This window comes from Protomyctophum parallelum, assembly GCF_964188405.1.
Source record: "Protomyctophum parallelum genome assembly, chromosome: 7".
Lineage (NCBI taxonomy): Eukaryota > Metazoa > Chordata > Actinopteri > Myctophiformes > Myctophidae > Protomyctophum > Protomyctophum parallelum.
The window spans coordinates 41,766,458-41,783,150 of NC_139705.1; the positions used below are offsets into that span (position 1 = coordinate 41,766,458).

At 44.1% G+C, this 16,693-nt stretch overlaps 1 protein-coding gene across 3 annotated transcripts in view; it reads right to left on the reverse strand.

Annotated features, from left to right (window-relative positions):
• LOC310861663 (protein bicaudal D homolog 2-like) overlaps positions 1–16,472 on the reverse strand; it is a 73,299-nt gene extending 56,827 nt beyond the window's left edge. For all 3 annotated transcript variants that reach the window (XM_083769214.1, XM_083769213.1, XM_083769212.1), the window contains exon 1: positions 15,774–16,472. In XM_083769214.1, coding sequence (XP_083625340.1) covers positions 15,774–15,986 — 213 coding nt within the window. In that variant the 5' untranslated portion in view covers positions 15,987–16,472. The remainder of the gene's footprint in view (positions 1–15,773) is intronic.
• Between the last annotated feature and the right edge of the window lie 221 nt (positions 16,473–16,693).

Sequence of the window (16,693 nt, forward strand, 5' to 3'; positions counted from 1 at the left end):
TCTACTTCATATATCCGTGTACAGAACGTGACACGTCTACATTTGAAATCAAACAGCCCTTTTCAATCAGCATTCAAATTAAAAAAATGCATCCAGGTAAACAATGAGTCAGGCTCTCTAATGACATGCGTCCAAATACAAAACAATTCTTATATGAGAGAGCTACAAAGTACACAAGCGTACATAAAGGAAATCAAGTTGAGACTATTCTCCATTTAAATCCCTCAGCACTTTAGTCTCATTAAGGCAGATGGGAGGAGGAAGCCCTATTCTTCTAGGTTATAAAAAAAGAGAGCGAAGCGGTTTCCCACAGGGAACCCTGGCATTGCCCAACACCCCTCCCATCTCCACCCCCTAATTCTCAAGGACCCCTGAGAGACGGGCACACATCCAAACCGCAAACCAACCAACCCCTCCCCGCTCTCCATCACAAACTCCCATGCTGTTATCTCCATAAAGACATCCCACCCCAGTCCCTCCTCGTTCCATTCTCCTTCCTCTCCTTCCCCCAGTCTCCTCCGTCAGTCTACCATCCACGCCACCACACAATACACCCTGATAGAGAGAGGGGCGGGGGGGGGGGGGACCAGACCCACTAGCCCACTTTCACTAGGAGCCTGGGGGGGTGGGGGTATGGAGAACTGTGGGTCTATAAATGTGTCCCTGTTCGCTGATTGTGGCGACAGTGTTAATGGAGCCCCGTGGTGAAGGGACCTAGTAACCTGCTAATGTTCCATTAGCTTAGCTAGACCCATTAAATGCAGCTAACATCCAAAGGCGAGATGCAGTGATTCTCAACCTTTTTCTAGGACCCCCAGTGTGATTATGCATTTAGGGCCACAGAGACCCAGGTTTCATCTCTGGGCCAATAATCTATACCGTAAGATCCTGGGTGTTCATTTAGCTCAGAGAGTGTACAAAATATAATCAACTGGACCCGTAAGGGTCCCTTTGTACACTCCCAGTTACAGAGCCATAAGGGTCCAGTTGGTTCTCAACTATAAATCGTCTCCGTCAGTTGGAAACCTCACATGTTACTTTCTGGACGACAGCAACAAAATAATTTAGCTGGGGACCCCTGGAACCACCTCAAGCAACCTCGGGGGTCCACAGTCCCCACAATTTGAGAACCACTGACTAGTGAAATGGGTCGGTCTCACTGTCTGGAATCGGTCCTCTGGTCAAATTAATTCAAGTGAGATGAAATGAGGTGAGAGGCGTCACCCTGTCATTAAGGAGATAATGGGGATGAGTGGAGCTGGTGAAATTACAGATGGACCTGAGAGGCGTGTGCCAAAATATCCAGTAAACACAGGGGGGGGATGACTGATATCCATCTGTCTGGATCTCTCATCCTCTGGTGTCTCATTTTCAGAACCAGACAACACAAGCAAGCACACACGACAATGGCGCAAACTAAATATACCACAAACTTGAAACTTCAAATAAGTTCCTGGAGGGTTTTGAAGATGGATGCCATGTTCTCCCACCTCCATCTGACCTTCCTCAGTGAACTGATATCAGTTTATATATATGTGTGTGTGTGTGTGTGTGTGTGTGTGTGTGTGTGTGTGTGTGTGTGTGTGTGTGTGTGTGTGTGTGTGTGTGTGTGTGTGTGTGTGTGTGTGTGTGTGTGTGTGTGTGTGTGTGTGTGTGTGTATATTTCAGACAGATTTAAACAAGGAAGGCGAGAAGGCAATCACTAATCATTTAACAGTAGATCCAAATTGATGTCAGATTTTGGGGTTAACTGACCTATATTTTGTCAAAAAGCACAACATTAATTCAAAATTCTAATCAATTGAAGTTCTTCACAAACTTAAAATGAGCAGATCGACAAGCTCACAACATGTAGCGTTCTGATTTGTGAGCATGTATATCTGCTATTTTTGAAAACGGCTCAAAGTGTGTGGCTATAATGACATGCCCATTCCAAGAAGAGGTGGTAACCACGATGCCCTTTTAAAACAACGTGAGGCCTACTGGATCCACACTCTACAAACCATACACCCCAAAGGGCTTAATGATGAACTACTATTGAATGTTATGCTATAGAAAATGTTGATCTGAACTTCTTGTCCAGCCGGTACTATAGGCACTTTAGGTGCAATTTTTATTATTTTTTTCTTATTCTTTTCCACTCTTTCGGACAGAGTAGGATCTTACATTTGACATTTATTTGCTTATTTTACTGTATGTCTTCCTTGTATGTTGTATGGCATGACATTTATGTATAATTATTTTCCCCTGTATTATTGTAAACTGTTATTTTCAATGATATATATGAGGAATGTTCACAGAAACACTGCACCTTCAAGTCACGTGACAAGGTTCTTCACAGCTGTTATCTGTTTGGATAAATTACATGCATTTTGATTGGTTGTTTACACTTCCTGAAATGTATTTAGTGACAATGTCAGCCCATTCTTAAATTAAGCCTGAGGAAGGTCGCAAGACCGAAACGTTGCTCAATTAATAAAATTGCTCTGAACTAGCAAGTGGCAGTGTGCGGATGTCCCTTCTTCCACATTATAATGACATGCCCAAAATAGAGATGCCAGGTTGTTAGTAATTCAAAATTGGGACACATCGGCTGCATAATTGCCGCGATATAGATAAGCTCCTCTTCCACTGTCTGAGCCGTTCAGCAGTGGATATGGGTACGACACCTCACACACCCTGTGTGTGTGTGTGTGTGTGTGTGTGTGTGTGTGTGTGTGTGTGTGTGTGTGTGTGTGTGTGTGTGTGTGTGTGTGTGTGTGTGTGTGTGTGTGTGTGTGTGTGCGTGTGTGTGTGTGAGTGAGTGAGAGAGAGAAGAGTGGGGTCAGGGGGGGGCACCCACCATCTGTCCTCGTATAGTGACTCTAAACATATTTATTCCCGCCCTCCGTATATGCTATTGAACGTGGGGTGATCCTGGGGGTTCAAATACCCTAAGCCAGGAGCTCTTCAATATGCCCTCTAGGCATGGCAGGAGGAGCTCAGTAAAAAAAAAAAACAACACGTGTGCACATTTATTTACTGTATTTAAACGTTTCAGTCATTCAAACACAACACACCAACACTTGAGAAACTGTAATTGCATATAATTGCATCCTAGCCTATAGTAGCCTACATATACTGAGATTAGGTGAGATTATAGGATGTTAGCCAAACCACATCTGTCCAGTTTATCCACTTAGGGCTTTCCGTCCTTATATTGTCCATACATGCTAAAGTTTTCAAACATTGTCAAATACACCGCCGCTCTAGGATGTATAACATAAACTTTATGTTATACATCCTAGAGCGGCGTTGTCATGCTTTTATGTCATAAAGGCTTACTGTAGGCGTATATAAACTACAGAACGGACAGCCCCACCCCCAGCTATTCATTTCAATGGAAGTAGCTCAGTGGCGTTTTGAAGCACCCGGAAGTCTGCCGGAAGTACCTCTGTTGGCTGGATATAATTGGTTGGCTCCTATGAGAGTACCTCTGTTGGCTGGATATAATTGGTTGGCTCCTATGAGAGTACCTCTCGCGCTGCTCTTGTGGTACCTCTACGTCACGTACCTCTACGACCCAGCGGCACGCTCTCTTGCTCGTGCATGTATTTCGCCTGCCTGCAGTTCCAGCTTTGACCAGTAGGGCTTGAACGTTGGCTAGCCGCTCTTGGAGCTTGGGCTTAAGCGGTTAGCGGTTACAGCGGACGGATTCGTTTTACTATATGCTGCTGTCCTAAGTAGTAGTAGGTTGGAGTGGCTTATTGTAGGCCAAGAGCAATATTCCATTTTCCTTTTCGATGACCAAGATCAGTGAGAGATGGATTACTGAAGTGGAGCACAACACATACAATCAGCTCCCACAATTCAGAACCTTGTGGTCCAAAGGAGAGTGCTCGACTGAGAAACCCGGACACTGTCCTAAAGTGTCTGTAACTATTATCATAATTTGCATATTTGCTCTCCCTTACAGCAAGAGCAGAGAAGCAGTGACCTCAGTTCTGAACGGGAATCACTATCTGACTATCAGAGTGAACAGTTCTGATCAATACCTAAACGACTCCCAGTGGCGTTTATTGACTGACACTTCCTGTCTCTGATACCATGACAACAGCCAACAACAGGAAAAGCAACACGCTGAGCGAGGAATTGAATGGCACACAGTGGGAAGACAACCACTCACATTCCTCTCACAAGGTTGATCCAGCCTTTTTCAATGTCCACAAACACAAACAAGGGTCAACGGTGACCAGTGGTGGAACAAGTACACACTACCCAGATTTCTTAAGTAAAGGTAGCAAGCCAATCAAACAAGTGAAGTGACATAGTTTTGAATAGCCAAAGTATAAAATAGGGCTGAAGTGGGTAACTGGTGGTTACGAACGTAACCCAGGCTATTTAAATAAAACTAGCAAAGCAAATTATAATTATAATTTATTATAATCTAAATCTGCAAAGTCACTTAGTTGTAAATCAAGTTGTCAAATAATTTTAGTGGAGTAAAAAGCACAATATTTGCCTCTGAGATGTAATGGAGTAGATGTAGGCTATCAAATCATGGAAAAACTCAAGTCAAGCAAATTAACCTCAAAATGTTACAGTACTTGAGTATGTACTGTATGTGTTGTAATATACAACATGCTGTGTACTTGTACAATGTAGTTGTACGCACAGCATGTTGTATATTACAACAGTATGTACTTATTTTCTAGTTTCTACCACTGACGGTGACTTTACTGATGTGTCCCATGGGGTTATATTTCCCCTCTGATCCCCTCATGTATCCCATGGGGTTATATTCCCCCTCTGATCCCCTCATGTATCCCATGGGGTTAACTTCCCCTCTGATCCCCTCAAAGACATCCGGTCAGATCCAGAGTCATATTTCAGCTGCTTCCTGGCTCCTTTAAATACCCCCAGCTCCACAGACGTAAACAGGATACAGGCCCGGTGGCTTCTGATTCTAAATTCAATCGAGGGAAGAGGTGCAGTGTTGAGGGAGCAGAGAGGTCGTCCAGTACAGTCCAACCTATGGAATTCACCAGTGTAATTTATGCCTTGAAACGTTCAAGGGCAAAATTCGCAATCACAAAAACAGGATAATAAGTGCAGAGTACTGACAATAGAGAGAGATGAGTGGTGAAGTGGTCACCCATGGATGCAGTGATGCAGCCTGTGTTAGTCAGACCATATGGCGCTGCAGACTATAATGTGGTTTTGGAAGGAAATCTGATACAACACACAAAGTTCACCCACATCCTCCATCAAAAGAACAATGCAGTCAGGAGGAGGTGGGCCTTAAAACAAGTACTTCCACAAACTCTCTCTCTCCCCCCCCCCTCTGTGTGTGTGTGTGTGTGTGTCTCTCTTTCTCTCTCGCACACGCACACTTTGATTTATACAAAGTTCATGTAACCTAATAGTTTGATCACATCGCCCACTGATTAAAGGCAGTTAAGACTCAAGAGCAACAAGGCAAACATTTCCTATCAATATAAACATATGTTACTTAAGCTACAGTGCCTCCAGTTACAGTAGGTAGTCTAACCCAATACAGTACCATGGTTATCTTTTTTTCTCTCCCCAAAGCATGGTCACAACTAAGACACAAGGCTTTTAAGTGCTTCCTTCATGTTCCTTTCCGCAAACTACCTTATGTACCTATGTTGTGGACTACTTTCATACTGAATACAATATGTACATTATGCAGAGAGACTACTTTCCTTGTCTCCCCTGCATATGAGACCCCCACATGCTGTTCTTCTATTACGACACCTTATGTACACATATGCACCCTTGCTGTTTATTTACTACTGCTGTTTGTTTTATTTGACATGGTGCTATTAGTAGTATTCTGATGTACAGTACATACCTGTTACACTATACTGTATGTATAATGGATTTTGAATATAATTTTCTCAACCAACTTGAAGTCTCTACGAATCTCAATTCTTCTTCCCTTTCCTGAAAACTGCAAATGATGGAGCTTGTATGAAAAAAACGAAACTGTGATGTGACCATGAATCTGATTCTGATTATAGTATGTATCCAGCCATCATAATGACTGAAACAATGGCTGTAAAAAGTTAAAAAATATATAATAATGAATGGGGGGGAAATATTTAGAAAATGTGGTGAATAGAGGTGCTGGGTGTGATTAAGACAAAATGGAGTCAGCTGAATATTAACAGAAGGTGAAGGAGACAGTTGAGTTTCCATCCATCTGTTCTACAATACAGACGATGCAGACACGTGGCTGACTGCACGTGGGAGTGTGTGTGGGCACGAGACACACACACACACACACACACACACACACACACACACACACACACACACACACACACACACACACACACACACACACACACACACACACACACACACACACACACACACACACACACACACACAGTTTATTTGTTGGGAGATTTACAGTAGGCGTTGACAAAATGTAGGAGCACAAAGAAAGTTCCATCAGGCTGATTGGCTGTAATGGTGAAGAATGACAGCCGTACGTCTTCCTCTATGACATCACGTTCTACTTTTAGCCTGATGGCCATACCGGCCACTAACAGGATTACACAGCTAGAATCATGACCCTGCGGAGCTACAGCAAATACTCCATGAACCTTTCACTTGAATCAGTTAGAGCGCTTGTTCTTTACATCCAATGTTTGTAATTAATAACACAAGAGATTTGAAATGTTTGAATTAGGCTACGTGGCCTAAATGCTAGGCTGGGTGGTATGTAACTATACATTTACTAAGTTAACTTTATGATTCATAATTTGACTTGGAATGATATCTTCAACAGGCTGCAACAGGCTAGGCAGTTTAGGAGCTATATATACTGTATATAAAGAGACAAATTCCCCAATCCCCATGAGACTGAATTTGACCATCATCATAGTCAGTAGGCCCCACACACAGTTCCGTAGGCCCGGAGGGAACGGAAAGTTGTGAATGGTTTAGGTAATGTAGCGGGCATGAGCACGCTACTGGTAATGTTAGACTGGGGGGCAGTGTGGCATGCTGGTAACGTTAGGCGTGGTAACCTTAAGGGCTGCTAGGCTCTGGGCAGCATGCAGCACTTAGCGTGGCATGGCATGTTACAGGTAGCGTTAGCCTCAGGGTGGCTGCATAATCTCTGTTGAGCACGAGATGAGACTTAGCCAGGAGGAGGCAGTAGCTGTTTCCATGTTGTGTTTCCATCCTCAAACATGGTTTGAGGATGGAAACACAACAGGATTACAAGACATGATTATGAATCGCTAAAATGTCTGTCCTGGTGGAAACATAACGGGATTAGACAATATCACTATGAGCAGGTATAATAATATCTGTGTTTCCATCTTCAAACATGGTTTGAGGATGGAAACACAACAGGATTACAAGACATGATTATGAACCGCTAAAATGTCTGTCCTGGTGGAAACATAACGGGATTAGACAACATCACTATGAGCAGGTATAATAACATCTGTGTTTCCATCTTCAAACATGGTTTGAGGATGGAAACACAACAGGATTACAAGACATGATTATGAACCGCTATAATGTCTGTGCTGGTGGAAACATAACGGGATTAGACAACATCACTAGTACAGTATGAGCAGGTATAATAATATATTTGTCAGTCAGCAGGCGCTTCTCACAATATCATTCAGGTCCCTGCCCACATGTCCCATGATGTGGTTTAAATCCATGGAGGATCACCGATTGAAACAGATGAATAAATATGTAGGCCGCTAACCCACAATGTGTATAATTGTACTCTTTAGTTTTTATACTTGCACAATGGGGAAATTATATATGGCTTTCCTGTAATCTGACTCTTTACATTGTTTCTTCTCTATTCTCATGACTAGAAGAAAGTGCCCTTTGGCTGTTTGGCCCATCCTACCTGAAAGCCCCCCCATACTTTTATTTTTACCACTCTGCAGACCCTATGTTGAGGACCCCTGCTCTGTAAAACGCAGAGACCACCACACAGCAAACATCATAGCTGAAGTCAGAGAACTAAACACAGCTGCTGAAGTCACTTCAACACCAGCCAAGCCTAATGCAAGTAGGGTACTTCACAAGCACGTGATCCTTTTCATCTGAACACATCTTACCAACACTCCACTGTAACACAGCAGACCAAAAACACCACTCAAAACAAGCCTTGCCATTCAGTCCACCTGCCTGCAAACACTGATTAAATACAGCAATCTACTAACACTCACAGCCAAATATGGCCTGTGCTTGAACTGAGACAGTCTCTGGTGGTACGCTGTTTACCAGAGTTCCACACAAAAGACCTTTAAAATCATTGGGGATTAGCAGTGGACAGTTTTGCCTAAAACTGTGCAAGGTGAATGTTTTGTTACTTTGCATTTAAAATAGTTGGCCAGGGCCTGGGCCGTGGCTGGCAATCCAGTCTGGCAGTGTGCCGCGGGTTCGACTCCCGATGGCCTTTACTGTATGTCACCCCCCCATCTCTCTCCCCATTTCCTGTCAGGCTACTGTCTGTCCCTCCTTAAGAAAATATAGAATAAAGGCGAAAGCTACAAACAAAAATAAATCTTTAAAAAAAAGAAAATAGTTGGCCAGTCAGACTGAGGCTCAGTGAGATTTTCCTCTAGACTTACTGTAAATTAATACTGCGAATGGTCTTAATAATGGTCTGTGCGTAACTGTAATTGCATTTGGGAGTCATACAAGGTAACTAAGCAGGACAGTATTATACGTCTAGGGCAGCAATTCTTAGCAATATATTAGTTCGTTTTTCGATTAATTGAATAATTGAGACTTCTATTCATTATCAACGAATCGATACAACAAACTATAGTGTTGCGTGAAAATAAAACGTGTCACATCGTAACGCTTTGTGAGCTTTTAGTCATTTTTGGAAATCTATTATTTTATCGATTATCAGGGAAATATTTGATTAAATCGATTAGTTCGATGAACTGTTGCACCCCTAACAGACTCTCCGGGGTGCTAGACAAGGTCAGGCCAGCATTCCCAGCAGATGGACCTGCGTGTCCCTGGCTGTGAATGCCACCAAGTGTGGCTGGACCTGGCCGAGCTCCCAGACCTCCGTAAGCCTAGTGCATAGTGGCAGGGATTCATCCTCTTAGGGATGGGATTTGAGACTTTATTTAGTGCCATTTAGAAAAGATTACCCCTTAATTGCAGAGCGGACACCCATGCAGACAGATGAAAGGTTTGGCCGAAATACCCCCAAAGCAATGACCATGGGTTTTGGCAGGTCTGAAGTTTTGAATGGTTTGTAAAAGCAATGCTGTGTTACCTTTCAACACATCATCAGGAAATGCTCTGCGGCATAACAGTCATCAGTAGTACAGACCACTTCTACAGTATCACTTCGATATTAATTCAATGGGAATGATTGGTATTGGTAAGATTATAAGCAAAAAGAAACAGAGCAAGTGGTTCTGAGAGGAACAGCTGCTGATGAATCATGAAACGTGATCTGGTAACAGAGAAAAGGGGCTTCACTATCACAGAAAAGAAATGCAACAATTATGAGAGTGACGTTGTTTATGACGACACTTTACGACTTCGCCTTCCAAGAGTCCAGATGGGAGGGTGTCCTCCTCCTGCTCTCTGCTGCGGTTCAGCTGGCATCCACGGCATTTAAACATCACACTTTTTAAAATCACACCAAATACCTTTGTTTGAGGACACTGCGATCCGTCCTTTAGTGATCTGCCATTTCTAAAGGGACAAAAGGGAGCGATCTTTTTCATGTTGTCACAATGGGACGGCTCTCTCAATCTCTGCTTTGTCGAACTCTGTGTTCTGTGAGCGTTTAACCCCCTCCCCGTTTAGTGTGCAACACCCAAGACCTGTTAACCCCATCGGGTTCAGACACACAAAGGCCAGCGAACCGAGGACAGAGAACCCCGTTTTTACCGAGCTTAACCGTTTACGTTCCCGATTGTCCACGAGAATTCCACAACGCACTACACAGCTGCTGCTGCAGCCATAGGAGAGAGAGAGAGAGAGAGAGACACGGGTGAGAGGTAGAGAGAGGTGGGTTATGACTGAATGGCTTTACTGTGTCCACTGACGCTACAATGCAACAAGGACCCCAAAACACTGCTCTTTGTCACAGTAGCATTGTCATGGTCTGTGTGTGCGTGTGCGTGTGTGTGTGTGTGTGTGTGCCCATGCACAGAAGCCTAAAACACACAGGTCCCGTATTACACATGCAGAGAAAGAGCATATTAGGTCAAAACAAAGCATGGGATTTGGGATCTGCAAGGAATCGGTCATCAGGGATAAGATGATGTCTTTATGGCCATGACCACCCCGTCACCCAGTTTTGAAATACGTAACTTTCTAGATATGAATAAATTGTGTGCAGTGGCTGGTCGGCCATTGACCATTGGCCATTGTCCAGAACTTTATTCTGCCTGGCAGCACTGCACCTAAATGCTTATCATATTAGTCATAACACCTTTTTGGATGTGATCTGTTATATAAGGTAACAAATAACTATCTTGTATTGAGGTTCGATTAATGCTTGCTCGACCATGCATACAAGAGCCGGCAGAAATTCTGGAAAATCAGATTACCAATTCATGGAAGGCCATTAGTGGTATTCTGCAGGTGTAGCAAAGGAGCTAACTGGCTCACACACTCATTGCATAATGTGACAATAGACACTTGACAGTGTAGCTGTCAGGCCAGTGTGCCACACAGATTGGATAAGAAAGATGATGTACTGTACATTACCTTTCCCTCTTTTACTGAAGAGGGGCTCACCAGAAGAGGGCTTGTGACCTGTCTAGGTGAGAGCAGTGGAGGAACAAGGAAAAAGTCTTAAAGTTTAAACACATGAACCCCAGCGTTCCTATTCTGGCCTGAACATTTGGCCAAAATAGAGGATCTACACACTCACACAACGCCTTGCGACACATTGTGAGCTTGTAGATCGGCTATTTTCAAAGATATTGAGTGTAGGGGGGGGGGCCTAGTATCGACCCCTGGGGGACTCCATATGGTTTAAGTGAGAGTGGCAGAGCAACAAGAGGGGAGGGGCTTATGGTTGACAGGCAGTTAGGAGGAAAGACCAATGATTAAATAATTAATCTCCACAAACAGAGATAGCATGAATCAAAGTCTAGTAGTGTAATAGAGAGCTAGGTCAACATGACCATAAAGATAACATTCACAACATCACCTGACAACATGACAGATCACTGTTTGCGTGTTTGGAGAGCATGGCAGCATGGCAGCATGCTATGAATACCATTAACCTACTGTATGTTTAGATATTTCCTTTGAGCGCTCCAGAGGATAACCGGACAGCGTATCGAGCATACACAGATAATGAGATAATTGCAATGTCTGGTGTCTCTGTTCTAGAGGCCTGTGGTGTGTGTCCTCTACTCCATCTCTAGGTTATTGAGTCTCTACACTTTCCTATCAAAAATAAACAAAATGTAGTACACGAGATAATGTCTTGAGAAAGAAGTCTTGTTTAGTTATTTCCAATCATTAAGCCCTACGTATATTCTTATTTTGATGGCTAACAGAAATAGTAGATCTACAAGCTCACAATGTATCGTGATGCCACATGTTGTGAGCTTTTAGATCTGCTACTTTTGAATGTTTTTTTTTAAACCACTGAACACTTCCTATGAGGACATGCCCAAAATATGGACACCAGCTTGAAAGTGATTAGCCATTATCTAGCAGCACTAGTATCCTATTTACCAGCATACTCTGCGAAGCTACAATATGCACTGGTAGTCACGCGGTCTCTCACACGCACGCACACGATGAAGCAGCACCGACCCGGCTCCTGGCTGCTTGAATGAACAGAGAGCTGTGCCGTTACTAAGCAACAGTGCAGAATTCCTCCATCTCTCTGTTTTACTGTGTGTGCGACGTGCGTGTTTATGTGTGTGTGTGTATGTGAGTGTGTGTGTGTGTGTGTGTGTGTGTGTGTGTGTGTGTGTGTGTGTGTGTGTGTGTGTGTGTGTGTGTGTGTGTGTGTGTGTGTGTGTGTGTGTGTGTGTGTGTGTGTGTGTGTGTGTGTGTGTGTGTGTGTGTGTGTGTGTGTGTGTGTGTGTGTGTGTGTGTGTGTGTGTGTGTGTGTGCGTGCGTGCGTGCGTGCGTGCGTGCGTGCGTGCGTGCGTGCGTGCGTGCGTGCGTGCGTGCGTGCGTGCGTGCGTGCGTGCGTGCGTGCGTGCGTGCGTGCGTGCGTGCGTGCGTGCGTGCGTGCGTGCGTGCGTGCGTGCGTGCGTGCGTGCGTGCGTGCGTGCGTGCGTGCGTGCGTGCGTGCGTGCGTGCGTGCCTGCGTGCGTGCGTGCGTGCGTGCGTGCACACTAGTGTCCTGTCCTGACCCAAGGTTAAGTGGGACTAAAAAGTAGTTTTACGGCGATTTCTAATAATAATTCTAATACAGTAATTTCTTTCCAGGTTTCATGAAGAAATTGAAATCCTCCATGCACGTGCACTGTGGTGGTGGTGAGGTTTGTGTGTGTGTGTGTGTGTGTGTGTGTGTGTGTGTGTGTGTGTGTGTGTGTGTGTGTGTGTGTGTGTGTGTCTGCGCCTACATGCATGTGTGCATACATCTACAGTAGAAGCCATTCCGCACAAACATCCTCTGTTTGATGTCAACAGATCAATAGCTACTGTATGTGATTATTTATTGAATGTTTACACTTTACACTAAGGCTATTACTTGGTTTGTGTTCACAAAACAAGCAATAGCTTAAGTTAATTTTGGCAAACAATATAATAGAACAATTACATATAATAGAACAATTCAATTAATATACTCTAAACATCCATTTTACAAGAATGGCCTGAACATGATGATGGGATAGCTGCATATGACAGCGTGAGAGAGAAGGTTAGAAAGACATCATGAGAGAAACCGTTGAATGTCTATGTCTGAAAAGGGAAAGTCTCTGTAAAATAAATCTCCCAGACAATGTAGTTCCAACTGTCTCTGTTGTCTGAGAGACTAGTATAAGAGAGAGGGGTCGTCCAAATATTGTGTAGACCCAAGGACAAATAAGCACCAGGTACCAACGGCTCCGTGACATTTAGCTCTGACCAGACAGATGTCGATGACAGATGATTACAGGCAAAAGTTACAGTTTGACTCTTCTGTTTCCTTAGAGAGATTAAACAAGCTGTGGGGCATGTTTGAATAACCACTTTGACCATAGCGTCCTGATCTAGGCATGTCATAAATAGAAGGCGAATATTCACCAAAATATTGGCTAACATAACATTCAGCAAAAATAGCAGATCTACACTACAAGCTTACAAGGTGTGAGTCGAAGACATTTGGTGTAGAGGTAGAGGATAAGTAGGGTCCGAAGTACGGATCCCTGGGGGACCCCATTCAATGAAGCATATAGGGTTTATTAATTTTAATGTGACATCCATGTACAGTAATTGGTGAGGACTTGATACTTCCAGCGGAAGGTGACCTCAGATGATAACGTTTATTTTTAGCTACTAGTTCGGCAGTAGCCTGTCTACACAGACTGATCCATCTTCCTAATGATTGAGACCGACCCCATCCTTCCTAGGGCTTAAGACTGACCCTTTCCTTCCTAATGGCTGAGACTGAACCCGTCCTTCCTAACGCTCTCCAACAAACAATCAAGAAGAGGAAGGAGGGTGGGGGGGTCTGGCCGTAATTCTTTTGTTCAGGATCAGAGCTATTGACCATTGCACTGCAGCCAGCATGGGCTGTTCTCCCAATTAACTCTCCACAAGCACTAATATAATGAAAGTGTGTCAATGTCTTGGAGGATAATTGAATCTGTTGTATATTATACAAATGCATGCATTGCATTGTCACCTATCTGAGACAAATCACCCACTGAATCATACAGCTAGGATTAAAAAAAAATCCACGTCTTACAATAGATCTTAAAAGGGTGATGTGAAAGTGTGAATACATCATAAGCCACACTTTCCTACATTCTCTTCTGCTTTGCTGCCTGTCACGGTTACTTTTCCTAGATTTGTTGCCAGTCTATTCAACATGTTTCTTCTGCTAGACAGTTAGGACTCCCAGGACAAAGGAGCAGTACATGGGGAAACAGAACAGGAGCTGTTGAGAAAGCCCAGAAACCTCCCCCTCTCCACAATAACAACTATTAGAGAGAGGGCAGCACAGAAACAGCCAGAGAAATAAAAAAGACTGACACGCCAATCACACATTGAGCTGAAATCTCTCTCTCTCTCTCTCTCCTTTCTTCATAGCCACTCTGTCCCTCTTTTCCCACAGAACAACACATAATCCCAGGGGAGCGATGAACAAATTCTGACTATAGCGAGGAGGGATTTGCTGTGGCATCAGTTCTCACAGCAATTGGTTGTCCGTCTCTGTGGGAGGAACAGGGAAGTACCCAGAATCTCAGAGATGTACTGCCCATAGGAGGGCATGTACTTCTGTGCTGAAGTGGACTTAGATCTGTCTTTTCTTTTCCTAAGGCTAGCTAACACAGAGTGAGTGGTTCAGCCTGACTCCTCCTCAACCAACTCCCACGTTCATTTGACTTTATGTAAAACATGTAAGATGTTGATCAAAATGCTGAGAGGTGGAAAACTCTGACCAGAGTTGGACAGAGAGAGCAGCAGCGAATGAGTCAGGACACTGTTCACAGTAACAGACACATCATTCACCCTGAGCATTCCTCCCATTCCGAAATGGTTACAACACTATCTTATAGTTTCCTCTGCGTTGCTCATCCCTCGTTTGAGCGGGAGGTTTTGAAATTCAAACCATCTGCCCGCCCCTTTTATTATCCGCACCAGCACTTTGCACTCAGGCAGTTCTTGTTCTTACACTGTAGAATCTCTGAGCTGGGTCGGGTGTGTCATGAATGTAAAGCAAGACAAGACAATATCTTATAGTATTGGTTTTGGTTTACCGGTATCTGCTCAAATAATCAAACTGACTTAAATCTTTAATGATTTCTAACATTTAAAAAAATCCATTTCCATTTGATTTAGCAACTATATTGCTAAATAAACAAGAAGGGATGGCAGACTTGGAAATAATATCCCATCATAAAAATAATAATAATAATAAACAATCAAGTGGGGAAAACAGTCTACAGATCATAATTTTCATTTCAAAACAGACATTATATATAGGCTACACAACACAACATTGCAGATGAAAGGTATTTGCCTGACATTTTCCCAAATAAAAATGTAAAGACCCTATTCCATGTCAAGTAATGCTATGGGTTTGTTGGGGGATGGATTCGTGCTAGACAAGCAAGGTTGGCAGAGCTGTATACCACTGTCATAAATAAATAAAAGGGGTATAGCTTGGGGAATCCCAGCCTACGTGACTGGCGGGGGGCGGGGGTCCATCTAGCATCTTGCAATGCCAACATCATGTTGTCTCAACCCTTAATTTTGACCTTGGGGGGGGGGGGGGGGGGGGGGGGGGGGGCTGTTATTAATTGTCTATTACACTGGTTCTCAACGGGGACCACCACCAGGGTAATAGATTATGTACCGGTCTGTAACTCTGAGTATCTCTGAGTATAGCCTACACATTAACACAGCGGATTTTTACAGGGTATAGATGAATGATGGGTCCCAGATTATGATTTATGTTGCAATGTTGCATCATAAATGTGGCCTAATAATGCATTATTCCTATCAAAAAGGGGGTCGTTGAATGAATCACTGGTTTGGTAAATGGCCCGAGAGAAATCAATTGCTTTTCCATTTGAACACCGGTGATGATGCGTGAATAGTGACAATAATTCATGTAACTGTACCTCTTTCAGCTGGTCCAGCTCCTGGCGCACGGTCTCGTATTCAATCTCCAGTTCGTCATACTGCTGCTTGAGCTGCTGCTTCTCGTCCAGCACCGCCAGACCGTACTCCGCCGCCTGGATCTTCTCTTTCGTCGTCTCGCTCAGCTCCCGGGATAGGCGCTCTACCTCGGATCTCAGCCCCTCGGGCCCGGCCTCCATCAGCAACACAGACATGGTGGTCAGTGTTGGGGTACCAGCTGGTGGTCTCAACGACAGACAGCGGGGGGATGGAATGAAGGATGATGACTTCAGGCGCTCTAACCTTGAAGACGTCAGATGCTTCTCTTTAGATTCTCCTGTGTTTGAACAGCATGGTTGTTGTTTTTGTGTTTGCCGACGACGCTGTCTTTTCGGTCTTCTTAATTTTTGTCCCTTTATCCGAAAGGGAAACGGCTTCTGGCGTCTGTTACAATTGCTCCATGACCGAGGTGACGTGCTCCCCTAGTCCCTCTTCGCTTCTCGCCGGCTGAATGCTTATTGGAGCTTCTAGGGAGGCAGTTCGCTGTCACATCACCCAGCTGGGACGACAGGGGTACAAATGTAACCGCGGTGCTGACCGGGAAATGTAGTTGTTTCTTGCACGCGGTCAGGTGGAAAGGCACAGGAGGCTGCCACAAACTGAACTCATAATCCCGTGAGGCTTTGCGCGCGTGCCGATGTGGAGCACGGAACTGTTTCGCCGACAACTGCTTGGTCGGCATAGAAATAGAACGACTAGAGGCAACACACCATGCAACACACCGATGGCGTGGCGTTGTTTACATACATCTGCTGCCCCCTGGTGGACCTTTACTGTCAAATAACGTCTTCAAAACTTAATCTGTCAATTTCAAATGAAGACAAATTAACTAAGAATAGTTGGTATACGGTATATCATAAAG